Below are 16,377 nucleotides of genomic sequence, written 5' to 3'. Positions count from 1 at the left end.
ATTGTTTCAACTAGACACCCCCACCTCCTTCCTAAACCAAGGTATAAAAGTTAATCAAGCCCCTTCCTCGGGGCTGAGAGAATTTTGAGCGTTAGCTGTCTCTCGGTCGCCAGCTAATAAAGGACTCTTAATTCTTCTCAAAGTGTGGCATTTTTCTAACTCGCTCGGGTACAACAGCATCAACCAGCAAAATTGTCACGGGGCAGGGCCAGCCCCAGAGGCAGGAGTGGTTGGATATATCCAAGTCTAAGAATTGGCTGGATATTGGTGAGAGAAAAATGGTGATGGCCAGTAGTTAAAGACGCTGGCAGGAGGACCTGAGGTGACTTGCCAGAGTCTAGCCTAGATAATAATAGGCCAAAAGGGGGATTATTTGGACAGAAATGAATGCGGTCCAAAGTCTGGAGGTTTTACCAGGTAAAAGAAAAGGTGAAGTGAAAGGAAAAAAAAAAATGAAAAAAGCTGGATGAATAGAAAAGCATAGCCAAAGATCGATATCAGTTTTTACATTTCAGTGGTGATGCATTTTTTCAGGTGAGGAGTTAGGCACAGATTATGACTATCCACATGGGATGTTGATATAAAATGGAAATGAATAATACTAAAATTTGAAGAGGCCCAGGCGCTTTCGGCCTGAGTTGCTAGAAAGGGTCATTCTCAAGTAAGCTGCCTGTGGTGATAGCAGCAGTGGGAGACTGGGATTCAGAGATACTAAAGCTCTTCATGAGGAAGAAAGAGCGACCAGAATAGGAAATGACCAATAGGAAAGACAAGTCGGGTGTGACATAGCCATGTCTCATGAACTTCGCATAGGGCAAGTGTTTGTTGGCAAGAGATAGCAGTGGGAGGCTAAGAAAATATCCACAAGCCTCTGAGCCCTAGATAAATGATTAATGAAAGAATGAACAGCCTTTGGGGACTACGACTAAGTGGTATCCTCAAGAGAAACACTGTTCTCAGCTAAAGCAAGAAAGAAAGGGAAGTACTTTGTAAAATATTTTTATACTGCATCCCTAAACACCACCCTCAACATACACACATTTCCCTCAGGTACTTACAATAGAGAAGTCCAAAAACAGTCCACATAGCTACCACCTCTGCTCAGGCTGCCATAACGAAATACCATGGGCTGGGTGGCTTCCACAACACAAATGTATTTTCTTACAGTTCTGGAGCCCAGGAGTCCATGATCAAGATGCCAGCCAATTTGGTTTCTGGTGAGGGCTCTCTTCCTGGCTTGTAAACAACTACCTTCCTGTTGTATAGTCACATGGTCTTCCCTCAGTGGGGAACCTTGTAGGCGAAGCGCTCAGGTGTCTCTTTTTATACAGACGCTAATCCTATCAGGGCGAAGCTCTCAGGTGTCTCTTTTTATACAGACGCTAATCCTATCAGGGCGAAGCTCTCAGGTGTCTCTTTTTATACAGACGCTAATCCTATCAGGGCCCCACCCTTAGGACCTCATCCAACCTTAATTGCTTCCTAAGAGGCCCCCATCTCCAAGTACAGCCACAAGGAGGTAAGGGCTTCAACATTTGAACTTAGAGGGGGGACACAAACATTCAGTCCATTTTACCATCAAAAAGCTAAGTGAAAATGACCCTTACTCAGGAAAAGCCTATATAAGATTTCAGAGAGAAAAAACTACAGGAAATAAAATTCAAAGCCTGAGACCTCCAAAGTTCTTTCCTTAAGGTAGGCAGTGTTCCGACACAGCAGAGCCACAGGGACAGTCAGCTCCTGTATCTTCTGAGTGAGTTGAAATTTTAAGTAGGGTGCGCAAAGGGAAAGAAGTGATATACCACAGTAATAGAAAAATATTAGAAGATCTCAATTTCTATATTAAAAATTTTTAGAAGTATTTTTGTCAGAGGTGTTTGAACCAGAGTGACTCCATCTTGAATAGGGGCTGGGTAAAACAAGGCTGAGATCTACTGGGCTACATTCCCAGGAGGTTAGGCATTCTTAGTCACAGGATGTTAAGAGGTCAGCACAAGATACAGTTCACAAAGACCTTGCGGATAAAACACCAAGCGAAAAGGAAGTGAGCTAAAACCCACCAAAACCAAGATGGCAATAAAAGTGACCTCTGGTCATCCTTACTGCTCATTATACGCTAATTATAATGTATTAGCACACTAAGAGATATTCCCACCAGTGCCATGACAGTTTACAAATGCCATGGCAATGTCCAGAAGTTATCGCGTATGGTCTAAAAGTAAGAGGAACCCTCAGTTGTGGTAATTGCCCACCTCTTTTCCAGAAAACTCATGAATAATCCACCCCTTGTTAAGCATATGATCGAGAAATAACTATCTGTATACTCAGTGGAGCGGCCTATACCACTGCTCTGCCTGTGAAGTAACCATTCTTTATTCTCTTACTTTCTTAATAAACTTGCTTTCACTTTATAGACTCACCTCAAATTCCTTCCTGTGTGAGGTCCAAGAACCCTCTCTTGGGCTCTGGACTGGGATCCCTTTCTGGTAACATTTTGGTTACCATATCTTAGCATTTTAGAAATAGAAAATACTCTAGAGGTAATCTTATTTAATCTGATCATTTTATAAATGAGAATATGAAGCCCAGAAAACCCATGGTCATTAATGGGACCTCTTGCCACCTGAACAGGGCCTTTCTAATATGTAACACTTTACCTCTACTTTCTGTCTCCAGTGAGATACTCAGGGTTGACAAGGATAAACAAGAGAAAAACTAAACTCCATTCAATATTTACAAAGACTGGTGCAATTAGCAACCCCCCGCCCCCCCTCCCACAATCCTTCATTTGTATTGCAAAGGTAAATGAGCTGATATTATCAATACAATTACCAGGTAATTTAAGACAAAGAATTCTCCTCCTCTAACCAAGGAAGGAAATTCACTGGCAAATGTGGTCAAATGGTTACATTTTCTTTCTAGTTAATGAATTTTCTGTTTTAGAATATTTCAAAGCTGTAACTCAGAAATATTTTTTAGCAAGATTGCTTTAGGTTCTTGTTAGGGATGTCACCAAGACAGACTTTTACAAGGCACCTACACAGCCTTCTGTTTCCATGTGGAAAAGAAAAAAAGAAAACCTGCAAGAAGCACAATAACATTTTAAATTCTTTCCAAGTGTTACAAAACTAGAAAAAAAAGAGAACAGTTTTAGTTAGCTTCTTGAAATGTGGTGAGAAGATTAAAATGGCAATCCTTATCAACTAATTACCAAATACATATTTTTATAAGTCTAAATAATTTTTCAACTATTAAGATTCATAATATAGTTGAGAAAACCAACTAGAGAAATTGCAGTAGAAACTAGAATGTTTGATTCATGATGTTGTGTTGAGTTAAAATAATACAGTAAAAATACCTGATATGTCAAAGAAGAGTTTTAGGCTGATTCTTCTTATGTGAAAATCTCATTGACAGAAGGGGTCAGAGGAGATAAAGCAATGCAACTGCCAAATCTTAATGACAGCCATTTTTAAAAATAAAGTTTTGGTATCAAAAGTCAATAATGCTTGGCTTGGGTTTTATTGACTTTTATGCAATAGTCTGAGAAAAACAATTATAGGCTTTAGCTGAAACTCATCTAGAAAGATAAAATTGTTTAATGCTTGTTTCGATGTTAAGGACACACATTTTTAAGACTATACACTGGTGGGACTTCAAAAGCTGCTGGGATACTAGATTCTAAGAAGACTGAATCCTAGTCACCTCTAGGAAATCAATGGCAGTTTACAAAGTATTTCAATACTTCCCTCAATTCAGGCTCAACTAAATAAATTAAAACCAAACCATGTAGAATATGTGGTTAAAAAAAATGAATACACAACTTCCAAAGTAATGAAGTATAGGTTCTTCAATGCAGCAGATTTGAGAGCATCATATCAACTCAGAAAAAAATTATTCTGGACAATTATTTCCAGTTTTTATCTCTTTCCAAAATCAAATCCTGTCTTGGTGTCTTTGTGGAATGTGTTCCTAGAGCACTGCACTGAGACACGGGATGGGGGCAAAAGAGACAGCTGACGAAGCAGAAGGATGGCTCTCTGAAAGTCTTACCTCCAAAACAGTTTTTAAAAGTTTTAACAGAGTAAGAGTTAACCTGGTCAAGAGGATTAGAAGAAAAGTATGAACAACAAGAAAAATAATGAATTTAATATATATAATTGTAGAGGTAAGAATCAAACAAGGATAGGGAGATTGTTTGACTGTATGGAAATGTTATATGTTCTAACATTCAAAGAATGTTAATTAAATAAAATGGGAGAAAAAAAGAGAGAGAGAGAAGTAGAGTAACATCACCGACTGTTCAATAAATAAGTTGGAGTCAGAGGATAGAATTTAAAACTGACAGGCAAGACAGGAAAAGCTGAATAAGAGAAAAGGCCCCTATAAAAATTATATAAAGAAAACCACTAGAACAAAAATACAAATCTTCCTGAATACAAATAGCAAAATAACAAAAAAGACAAACTAGATACAGAAAAAATAACAAATATCAACAATACATAGTAATTTTAACACAGACTAATATGGCCAGAGTTGAGTCCAAACATATCAGTCATACAAAAAATATGAATGGGTACATTAACATGAAAAGATTTTCAAATTGACTCACAGGGTAAAATTCAATTATATGTTGTATATAAGAGACACATTAAAACAGTAACCCAAAAAAGTTAAAGGGATGAACAAATATAAACCAGGCAATTAGAAATAACAAAGGAGGGTTATGATCCTAATGTCAAAGTAGAATTCAGACCAAAAAGTATTAAATGAGATGAAGAGTGAAACCTTACAATGGTAAAACCCACAATTTACAATGAACATATAACTATTATGTATATTTATGCACCAAATAACACAGCAACAACCTATATGAAGTAGAAACTACAAGAGATACAAGGTGAAATTGACAGAATCACATAACGATCAGGAACTTCAACATATCAAACTTTAACATATCATAGGGACAAAAAAATGAGAATGAAATTTCCCAAATTTCATAGAAGACATAAACTTATAGATTCAAGTGGTTCAAAACCCAAGCAAGATAATAAATATAAAGTAAATTGCACCAAAGCATACCATAATCAAATTACTGAAAACCAAATGAAAAAAGAAAATCTTGAAAGTAGTCACTAAAAAAATAACACACTATATACAGAGTGACATTCATTTGAACGATCAGCTGCTCATCAGAAACAATGGGGGTCAGAATAGTGTTTTTAGAAAATACAAGAATTGAGGAATAAAGGAAATTTATGTGTGCAATTTGCTCTCAAATAATTCACAAAAATATAGATGTAGAGAGAAAATGACAAAACAAAGCAAATACTTATTGGAGGACATGGGAAAAAATAAGAGTTCACTAAATGATTCTTGTGACTTTTCTGTATATTTGAAATGAGTTCAAAATAAAAAGTTACAAACATGGATGAAAAAGTATAGAGGCATGTGTGTGTATATTAGTCTACACATATTTATTTTCTAAATGTCCACTGATGGAATGTAGAAGTAGCAAGAACTCAGACCGGGCATGGTGGCTCATGCCTGTAATCCCAGCACTTTGGGAAGCTGAGGCAGGTGGATCACAAAGTCAGGAGATCGAGAGCATCCTGGCCAACAGGATGAAACCCCATCTCTTCTAAAAATACAAAAATTAGCTGGGTGTGGTGGCATACGCCTGTACTCCCAGCTACTCAGGAGGCTGAGGCGGGAGAATCGCTTGAACCTGGGAGGTGGGGGATGCAGTGAGCCGAGATCACACCACTGCACTCCAGCCTGGTGACAGAGCAAGACTGCATCTCAAAAAAAAAAAAAAAAGTAGGAAGAACTCAGTAGTAATAAGCACACCTGGCACCCAGTCTTGGTTTCTAAATACCATTCTCTAATAAATAGAAAAAAAAAGAGATCAGAACTCCTTGAAAAAACAGTTGAATTGAGGGTTGGGGCAGGGAAGGTACAAGATGAGCCTGAAACACCTCATGTTGTTAGAAAAAGAAGTGCTCAAAAAATTATGTAGGCTTACACTGCAAGCGCTAGAGGTTAAGAAATAATAAATACATAAAAATAATTATGTAGGTGAAGTGGCTACATTGTCTGGGGTAAATACCTGGGGTTTGTCATCTCCTGCCATAAAAATTTCGGACACAGACACACACAAGGAGGTTAGCAGCAGAGGTTTAATAGGCAAAAGAAAGAGAAAACAGCTGTCTAGTGACAGAGAAGGGACTTTGCAGAGGAAAAGGCCAGCCAGCCACCTATGTCCAGATTTTGTAGACTGGCTTGAGGAGGCAGTGTCTGATTTATGTAGGGCTCACAGATTGGGCTAATAGATTGGTTCCATCATATTGCCTGGGAATGCTGGACGCCCTACCCTAAGCTTATTATGCAAATGAACTTTCCCCTTGGTCTGCACCATCTTATCTGCTGCTTACTGTACACATGGCTGGCAAAGAAGGGAAGACCTGCCGCCATTCTGAACATGATTTGAACATGATTGGCACAACTGCTGGCATCTATGTCTGCAGCTCAATTTTACAGGCTGCTCTTTGTTAGAAGGGAAAATGATTTGGGGCTGCTTTCCTTTTCTTTTCTTTTCTTTTCTTTTTTTTTTTTTTTTTTTTTTGAGACGCAGTCTTGCTCTGTTGCTTAAGCTGGAGAGCAGTGGCCCGATCTCAGCTCACTGCAACTTCCGCCTCCTGGATTCAAGCAATTATCCTGCCTCAGCCTCCCGAATAGCTGGAACTACAAACACACACCGCCATGCCTGGCTAATTTTTTTGTATTTTAGTAGAAACAGGGTTTCACTGTGTTGCCCAGGCTGGTCTCGAACTCCTGAGCTCAGGCAATCCACCCACCTTGGCCTCCCAAAGTGCTAGGATTACAGGCATGAGCCACCGAGTTAAAAGGAAAACCTTACTGAGGACTTCCACACCCTCACTATCTGCATCAGTAATTTCTTCTCAATTCCTGCACCATAGGCATGTTGAAAGGATACACAAGCCAAGTTGAAAAAGTTCCCAATTGCCAAAACGAAAAACTTGAGCAACAAAATTATTTCTTGGTCAACAACTTGGCCAAAAAAATTATTGTAGTGGATTATAGGCCAGTGAATTAAGTATCTGAGTCCTTACTGATATAGTTAAATAAATAAGTGTAAAAAAAGGTATCACTCCTCATTCCAGCAAAATTCCCATTTCCAAATGTAGAAGAGGGAAATGGAAAATCAATGTTAGACAAACACATAATTGTTGCAAACAAAACCCACCAATGGATGCTAAAATTAATGGCAAAAGATATGCATAGTTTCAAAGTATCCCCCGCAACACACACACACACAGGATATTAATTCAAAGGGAAAAACGGGGGAAAAAGAGGGATGAGGGAGAGGCAGAATTGGGAGGAATCAAGCAGATACCACTTTAATCAAATGATTAAAGTTTACAAAAACTAGTAATTTGTATAGTAACACCTTATACACTCTCATATTGAGAGGTGACAGCGTGCCGGCAGCTCTAGCTCGCTCTGGGCGCCTCCTTGGCCTCAGTGCCCACTCTGGCCGCGCTTGAGGAGCCCTTCAGCCCGCGGCTGCACTGTAGGAGCCCCTCTCTGGGCTGGCCAGAGCCGGCTCCCTCTGCTTGCCGGGAGGTGTGGAAGCAGAGGCACTGGTGGGAACCGAGGCTGTGTGTGGCCCGCGTGGCCCTCACTGGCCAGCGCGAGTTCCGGGTGGGCGTGGGCTCCGCGGCCCCACACTCGGAGCAGACGGCCGGCGCCCACGGCCCCAGGCAGTGAGGAGCTTAGCACCCAGGCCAGCAGCTGCGGAGGGTGTGCTGGGTCCCCTAGCACTGCCGGCCTGCCCACGCCACGCTCAAATTCTCGCCAGGCCTCCAGCCACCTCTCCGTGGGGCAGGGCTCGGGACCTGCACTCCACCATGCCCAAGCCTCCCCCTCTCCCCCCCGCAACCCCGTGGGCTCCCACACAGCCCGAGCCTCCCCTACAGGTGCCGCCCCCTGCTCCAGGGTGTCTGGTCCCATCCACTGCCCAAGGGCTGAGGAGTGTGGGCACGTGCCACAGGACTGGCGGGCAGCTCCATAGGCAGCCCCAGCGCAGGACCCACTAGGCAAAGCCAGCTGGGCTCCTGAGTTGTGTGGGGACTTGTAGAACTTTTATGCCTAGCTCAAGGTTTGTAAATGCACCAATCAGCACTCTGTGTCTAGCTCAAACTTTGTAAACGCACCAATCAGTGCTGTGTCTAGCTAATCTAGTGGGGACTTGGAGAACTTTTGTGTCTAGCTAAAGGATTGATCAATCAGCACTCTGTGTCTAGCTCAAGGTTTGTAAACACACCAATCAGCACCCTGTCAAAAGGGACCAATCACCTCTCTGTAAAATGGACCAGTCAGCAGGATGTGGGTTGAGTCAGATAAGGGAATAAAAGCAGGCTGCCTGAGCCAGCAACCACAACCCGCTTGGGTCTCCTTCCACACTGTGGAAGGTTTGTTCTTTCACTCTTTGCAATAAATCTTGCTGCTGCTCACTCTTTGGGTCTGCACTGCATTTATGAGCTGTAACACTCATCAGGAAGGTCTGCTGCTTCACTTCTGAAGCCGGTGAGACCACAAACTCACCAGAAGGAAGAAACTCCAAACACGTCCGAACATCAGAAGGAACAAACTCCGGGCACACCATCTTTAAGAACTGTAACACTCACCGCGAGGGTCCGTGGCTTCATTCTTGAAGTCAGTGAGACCAAGAACCCACCAATTTCGGACACAATGTGACACATTCTAAACAAGCACATCAATTATGTGGAATTCTTAAAAACACACACAAATGTAATCATAGTGGGTAAAGGGAGAAACAAATATGAATGAGAGAGGCAAGGAAAAATTCTGTTAGAAGCTGGAGGTATAACTTGGCCTTTTGGCTAAGATCAAGTGTAGAAATTGGAGGCAACAGTATGAACTCACAATCTCTAAAAAAAGAGATTTGTATATAAATGTGTGTGTGCGCGCTTTCTTGCTCTGCCAGCCAAAAGAACCTAGGATGGATCAGTAATATCTCAGGAGCCAATAAGCACACCAAGTTCTCAGATCTTCGTTTCTAAACACCATTTCTCCTAAATGGAACCTCTAGGTTCTTTGGAGAAATGGCTGATTCCAGGGCTGAGGCAGAAAAGGTACAAGATGAGTCCAGAATGTCTTCTTTTGCCAGAAAGTAAGCACTCAAAACATGTTGGGAGCATAGCAAAAGGAACCAGATTTGAGGGGCTCCCTCAAGACCAATCTCAGACAATTTTAACAATGACATGAATAAATATAGTATTAATAGCAGACTATAATCCACTGAATAAAACAGAAATCTACAAGTCTATACTTAAAATACAAACAGATGATAGATGATTGGTAGGTAGGTAGGTAGGTAGATGCCAATAAGAGGACAATTCCTTTCAGTAAAATGCTGAGAAAAGGAGAACATAGCAATTTTTTTAAAACACCATTTTACAATCATCATAATAAAGACTCGATTGGGTAAGAATCATCAAGTATTGCTAAATCAGGGGAGGAAAACAGGGGATGTTTGTAAGGGAACAAAATACTCAATCTAAAGCACTTTCCCACAGATTGCCTGTTTGTTGCAAGGGGGAAATATACAGTGAAGACACAGAACAATACTTTAACCAGGTGATCAAAATTAACATCAAGTTCCTCATCTCACACGTGATACGTTAACAAGGACACATCACTTGTGAAGGTATCATATGTGAGATGAGGAACTTGATGTTATCCCCAGTTGGGGATACGTAACTGCAAGCTAATCATCAGAAAGTCTCAGACAAACCCAAACTGGAAAACATTCTACGAAAAACCACACACAGAAACACAAATTAATGACTATTTTTGTTATGGACAACTGATCTTCATGGCAAATAAACATTACCTGAAGGCAGAGATCATCTATCACACTATCTGATAATTTTAAGAGTTTGTTGTTTAAATGGATAATCTCTGCCTAGACCATAAGATGCTAAGTCTCAGACAGTGTCTTTATTTTCCCAACTCTGGTTCCAAAGAACAGTGAAGACACAAAGCATAATAGTTAGAAGAATAATGAATTTTTAAACTAGGTAAACAGAAATGTTTATGTTATGTAATATTCCATAGTCTCATCTCAACCAAATTTTTCCAAAAGTAAACATTTTTTCAAAACTTTTTAATGTATATAAAACTAAAAAAACAGAAAACAAACAACTAGAATTTAAAGAATCACTCCACATATACATTTATACACCAACTTTGGAAAGTCTTGTGTTTGCAGATATTCACAAGGAAAACCTCAAAAATAAGTTGAAGTAACAATAAAATGTATGAATACACTGTAGTTAGAACTCAACTTTATTGTTACAACCAATTTTTATTTACAGAATATAAATCTCTTCAAAAAGATACATTCCTTCATTTAATCAATGGTAAAAAGCCTTATTAACAGAAATAAAGCCTAAACATCACTTATATTTGAACTGAAAGACAAACAGCTTCATTAAAAGTTTATGAACACATAGTGAAAATGTATTTTTACTTAACCAGTTACAAGAATGAGGCTGTTTTTATTTTTCTTCACTGCCAACCTCCTTTTATCCACAGAACAAATTTTATTTAAATTAACAGTAGTAAAAATGTAAAACTTAAATTTTGAACATGAAAATATGAAACAAAAAAACAGGAAGTATCTTCATTATCAAACAGATTAACAAATTCTCAGACACTCAGATATTTTCTGAGGCATATCAAAACACCTACATCAAAAGTTGCATTCATTTAAGAGGTATCAATACATTTTCAGTGCTGAGACTATTTGTAGCACTTACATTATATACAAAGCAGCATTATACTATGGTTCACATTTGATAAACACGAATTTAAGCTTTATGCCGCAATTTCCCAATTCAACATCCAGCTAACGCAATGACAGTTACCCAATTTCATTCTTTTTCTTCTGAAACTGAATAAGGAAATTATCATTTAAGCACATGGAATAATGGCCATGTCTTTTTCCTTTTAATAACAGTATATTTTAAAACTCAAATACTTCATATCATGGAGATTTGACCAAGCTGTACAAAGGCTCCTAATTACAGTAGAGTCAAAAAGTTTCCTCTTTGCAGACTCAATTTATAGTCAATTTAGTACAGATAAATACAGGAAACTACTTCAGATTATTGGACAATAAGAATTTCAGTGTGTCACTACCTATAATTAAGTAGCAGCACACCATGACCACAGCAAGTAAACACTAATCTCCTCCACTGCCTTTTTGGGGTCTTTTCCAGTCACAGGAGCTAATTTACAGGGATACCACTGGGTTTCAACCAATCTCTGAAAGTTCCTTTATTATGAGTTTTGAAATGTAACTAATGCATCACCTACAATTCTGTTGGCTAGTTTTTTTCTTACTCTTCACTAATTAGTTTCAAATACAATATGTAATGTTTTCAAATTTGTATAAACATAGGTGTTGTACTAAAATGATTAACGGCATTTGAAATACCACAAATGGGTAAGATGTTAACCAAAACAATGGGATTAAGAGTATTTTAGAAAGCGATTTTTTGTTAACTAGAAAAGCTACAGGATTCACAATGAATACAGATACAATATTTTTAACCCTGCTCTTTTATTACATCAGTAGTATAGTAAGTGCATAAAGTATAGAAGAGAAAGAAAATTTCAGGAGAGAAACTTACAAAAAACTTGAAGTTTGATGTGCCAAACACAAAAGAGTTTAAAAAGAGTTTACAGTCCTTATAAGCACTATCATAATTTTTTCTACCCAAATAATTCAGGTCTTCATTCCATTTCAAATTGCAATCCAGAAATGAAGATTTTCCGTGTAAAAACTGTTCAGAAAAATCTAATTCATTATGTAATACATCTTATTAATTTCAGTTTTCAAGTATTCAAGTAATGCATACCCAAGTATTTTCTGTTACAGCAACACATTTACAGACTAAGCCTCAAACATGGGGAAAAATTCATTTAAAATAATTGATACACTTTTCTGTCCAACGACATCAAACCCAAGACATGACACTGGAATCACAGAAGTGGTATATAAAAGTTAAAAATTTTAAAATAAGGTGGTTCAATATAACTAATAATGTTGTCTTCTTTTCAAAAAGAACTGAAAACAGGTTATCTTAATACATAATTAAATTCCCAGTAAAAGGACATTCTGGAATCTAATGGACTAAAGAAAAACCAGAGCAAATCAATTTTGAAAGATGAAGCTGCTTTACCACATACTTAAAATTATTTTTCCTCTGTGCATAATTACCAGCATTTGTCTTCCGCATAAAGTCGCACAAGTTACTGTCAACAAGTTTCCTAGCATAAAGCATCGCTAACTTTGTCTATCAACTGAATGACTGATTGATTAAAAGCTTAAGTCTGTATCACTTTGGAATGCTTATTAAAAGCAATTTAAAGCAGAAAATCGAAATGACAGTATTTTCACTTACATTATGAAGACAGAAATTTGTAAAATGGTACAGAAGACTTCTGTGTAATGTAAAAAAGAAATATTTGTATAATTTTAAAAGTGGAGGGTTCTAACTTTTAATTGAGAGTGTTTGGGGGAAACTTTTTTTCTTTAAATCTGGAAGCTGTAGTAACATATATTTATGAAGTTAAATATTTTTAGTTCAGCAGAAATGGAAATAATTGTCATTACAAGATTACGTACGTCTTTTCTGTCTTTTATGATCCTCTCATGATCAACTTTAAATTTAGAGAAGTCATTTGAGATATGCTTAAGTTGAACTAAAGACTTATTATTTGTCTAATTTCTGTATATATGGAACTTAGATTCACATTGGGATATCTAAAATTTCAAGATTTTTTTGTAGAAAAAAATTAACAACCCTAAAAATAGGAAATTATTAAATTACATTTTTAATTTCCCTTAGCTTGGAATCATGACTCAAAGAACGGAGCTCTATTAATATAACAGTGTATAAATTCACTGCTTCCAGGAATCTAACCTCACAAAACCTAACGGCTAACTAAAAAATAAAAGTCTTATTAAGCACTGAGAGGCTAAATAAGTACTGACATTAACCAAAGCCGACAAACCCTATTTCCAGTTTCTGTGATCTCACTGTGTAGCCACCACTGTTGGCTATTTTTACTCTAAAACCAACAAGCTGAATCATTTCCTTACAGAAAAATTTCTACAAAAGGGAAGAGAATGCAAAACAATACACAATCTCATATGCAAGATACAATTCACACTAATTTACAAATTTTTATTTACATTATTTTATATACATTCCAGGCAGACCTACTTGATGAGTTTTGTGCTCATATTGATCTCAGATGATCATGTGTACTGTATGATTTACTACCACATCTCTTTGATTTCCAGAAAATGGTGGTAGCATGGGGTTAGGAGGAAAAGAAATCACTGGTCAGGTGAGATCATACAAGTATGAAGGGGAAAAAAGGAAAAAAAAATTGCAGAATTTTGCTTGTTAAAGCATCCAGGCCACTATGGTCTATTGACTAACATTGAATATACATGAATGCCACTTCTTACAGCCATTTTCATATTTACAAAATGAGCTTACTACTAGTTGAGTTATTAGGTAAGGCATTCAAGTTCCTTAGCTTAACATTAAAAGGCAACAGACATCTCAGCACACCACAGGACAAATTTTAGAGGGATGATTTCAGAGCACTTTGAGATTTACCCTCCTTTAGAATCCCTTACATGGTCGATATAAAAGGGAAGCAATTCTGAACCCTATTACTAGCCTGCACCACGATCCCAAAAACCTATATAGGAAGTAGGAGCATCACAACAACCAAAATCTAGCCAGAATGGGGAAAATAGATTAAGTATCTTATTTTGTTCCCAAGATCCACTGCATTATTCCCAGAGCTAAAGTGAGAGCCTTTATTCCTGGTTACATTCACTTCCCTACGAATCTCTCCAAAAAACCTACAATAGTGTGACAGCTAGTAGCTATGCACAGTCTATCAGCAATGGCTCAGTGAACCTCTATTCAAAATAGTTTGAAGTAAGAATATGGAGTAAGGTAGAAAAATTATCTTCTCTCCTCCCACAGTTCTACAAGATATATACTGTTGCACTTTAGAAGGCAGAAAGCAAAAAAAAAAAAAAAAAAAAAAAAAATCAAGAGTATCACACATTCTTTATCTGTTTTATGAAAATGTTCTAACCATTGACAAAAATTCCACCAAAAACAATTTTTCAAGTTCAAACTAACATTATAAAAAGCTACTAGTTGTTTAATTGGTTCCATTCACTTAATCAACTAGGCAAAGTTCTATTGATCTTACAGTAATATGGTTTATAAAAACAAAAGTGAACATTTATAACATTGGGGAGGTAGAAACCAAATCTGGTCTAACACTGTTATAGATACAAACATATTTTAAGATTCTATTTATGTAACTAGAATTTACCATTTAAAATGGCCTGTGTTTCTATTTACTTTATTAGCTTCAAAAATCTTGAGATAATCCAAGTATTTTAAAGCATTTGTCTGAGAATATTAAGTCATTTGGAATACATTAGACTCCTCAGAAGATTTCTCAGAGGATAAATTTGTAGTTGCATATTTTGAATATGCAGATCCAGTAAGCCAACTTTGTACATGGGCACTTATGTGACCGAAGTGCAAAGCTTGTCAGACTAATTTTCTAAGTAAAGTTAACCATGACTGCTCAACTACACACAGCAGACTTCAAAACCTGAAGCCTATTTATCTATCTGAAAGATCTAACTTCTTTCCATACAATAATTACCTCCCTCTTACCACCAAAATTAAAAATACAGTTAAACAAAAACAAGAGAAATAAACAAAAGCCCTCCTGCCATGACTATTTATGCTTAATTCACATTTTGTCATTTGTCAGATTTTAAGTGTACAAGATCAATGCCCTAAGTGTTCCTTATTTAATTATATAACTGCCTCAACATATAACGCTGAACTTACATGTATCAAGTAATCATTTGCTATCAGTCTAAAAACATAGAATCAAACTAAAACATGAAACTAAAATGTAAGGAATGAAACATGAAACTGAAATGTAAGGAATGACTCTGGATAGGTAAAAAATAATTAACCTAAACAATATTTTCTTATTTCTACATATGATAAATTTTGTATATTTGTTTCAAAAATTAGCAATACTAGTGACTATTTAATAATCAAAAACATAAAGCATCTCTAGAAGTAAAAGGAAATTTTTGGTTAGAAACAATTTGATACTATAAAATTTTTAAAACTGAAAATAGTAACTTGACCGTATTTAGCATTTGAAAACATTATTTAATACAGATTTTGGTAACATTAACTCATACTTATTCCAAGATTATATGGTAAATATTTATATTTATACTGCCAGACTACATAGAGAAACAGGGATTTAATTCTAAGTTATATTACCCCAAAAAGAAATACTTTCTAATATTGAATTCAACAAGATGTACCACCAACAGAGACAGTGAATGTATTTCACCTTCCTAAACAGATATTTTTATATGAAAATCCTAAATTATCTACATCAGTCAATGACTGGCATTTCAAGAGTAAATGATTCATTTTACTTACAATGCATCAAGATAAAAAGGTTACATTGAACAACTAGAATGTTTACTGAAATTAATCTTATTAAAGTAAAACTTAAAAAAATTTACTTGGGACATTTTCATTGCTTACACTCAACGAACATGAAACAGAGAAAAACAGTCACAGAATCGTGTTAAGTTTATAATAAATAATTCACATACAACATAGGTTAAATTATCAAAGAAATGCTTAAACTGACATCTTTATACCTTTTGCAGATTTAACACATTTCTAATCCACCACATACGGATAGCAGTAGGTATATTTCTTGACATCATTCAGTCTATTTCAAAAATAGATTTGATTGTTTAGAGGCATAATTTATAAAGCAAGATAACCAAATTAAATAACAGAATTTTAACTAATATTGGCTTTTTGGGATTTCTTAAGAAAAGATTCACAAGCATTGCTCAGCTACTGGAGAATAATTAAATCTCTTCTTTACTCAGGCACTTTTAATGCAGTAACCTCAGGCTTCATTTTAAAGTACTGGTTAAAACGAACAATTGCATACCTAGTGAGAAAAGAGAACAACAAAAAAATTAGTCAGAGCTGAAAAACTTGGTCCTTCCCTTATTTTCACTCAGTCCTCTAAGCTGGTTTTCTTAAAGTTTAAGATTTTCAAAGGACATATTTTTAGTTTATTGCACCACCTACTGGACACTTTTCTAATCCTGTGAGCACTTAACAGCTTATAGCAATTTCTTCACAGACCAATTAC

At 36.9% G+C, this 16,377-nt stretch overlaps 1 protein-coding gene and 1 long non-coding RNA gene across 2 annotated transcripts in view; both read right to left on the bottom strand.

Moving 5' to 3' along the window:
- Positions 1-1,298, bottom strand: part of LOC134759493 (uncharacterized) — a 50,549-nt gene extending 49,251 nt beyond the window's left edge. Inside the window, exon 1 of the long non-coding RNA XR_010135735.1 lies at positions 1,059-1,298. This is a non-coding gene — a long non-coding RNA (uncharacterized LOC134759493). The remainder of the gene's footprint in view (positions 1-1,058) is intronic.
- Positions 1,299-10,377: 9,079 nt separating this feature from the next.
- ETNK1 (ethanolamine kinase 1) overlaps positions 10,378-16,377 on the bottom strand; it is a 76,209-nt gene continuing 70,209 nt past the window's right edge. Inside the window, exon 10 of the mRNA XM_002823024.5 lies at positions 10,378-16,170. Within this exon, the coding sequence (XP_002823070.1) occupies positions 16,098-16,170 (73 nt within the window). The 3' untranslated portion in view covers positions 10,378-16,097. The remainder of the gene's footprint in view (positions 16,171-16,377) is intronic.

The sequence above is a fragment of the Pongo abelii genome, chromosome 10 (genome assembly GCF_028885655.2).
Source record: "Pongo abelii isolate AG06213 chromosome 10, NHGRI_mPonAbe1-v2.0_pri, whole genome shotgun sequence".
NCBI lineage: Eukaryota > Metazoa > Chordata > Mammalia > Primates > Hominidae > Pongo > Pongo abelii.
Note: the sequence above shows the minus strand (reverse complement) of the source record. Positions and strands in the feature narration are given on the sequence as shown.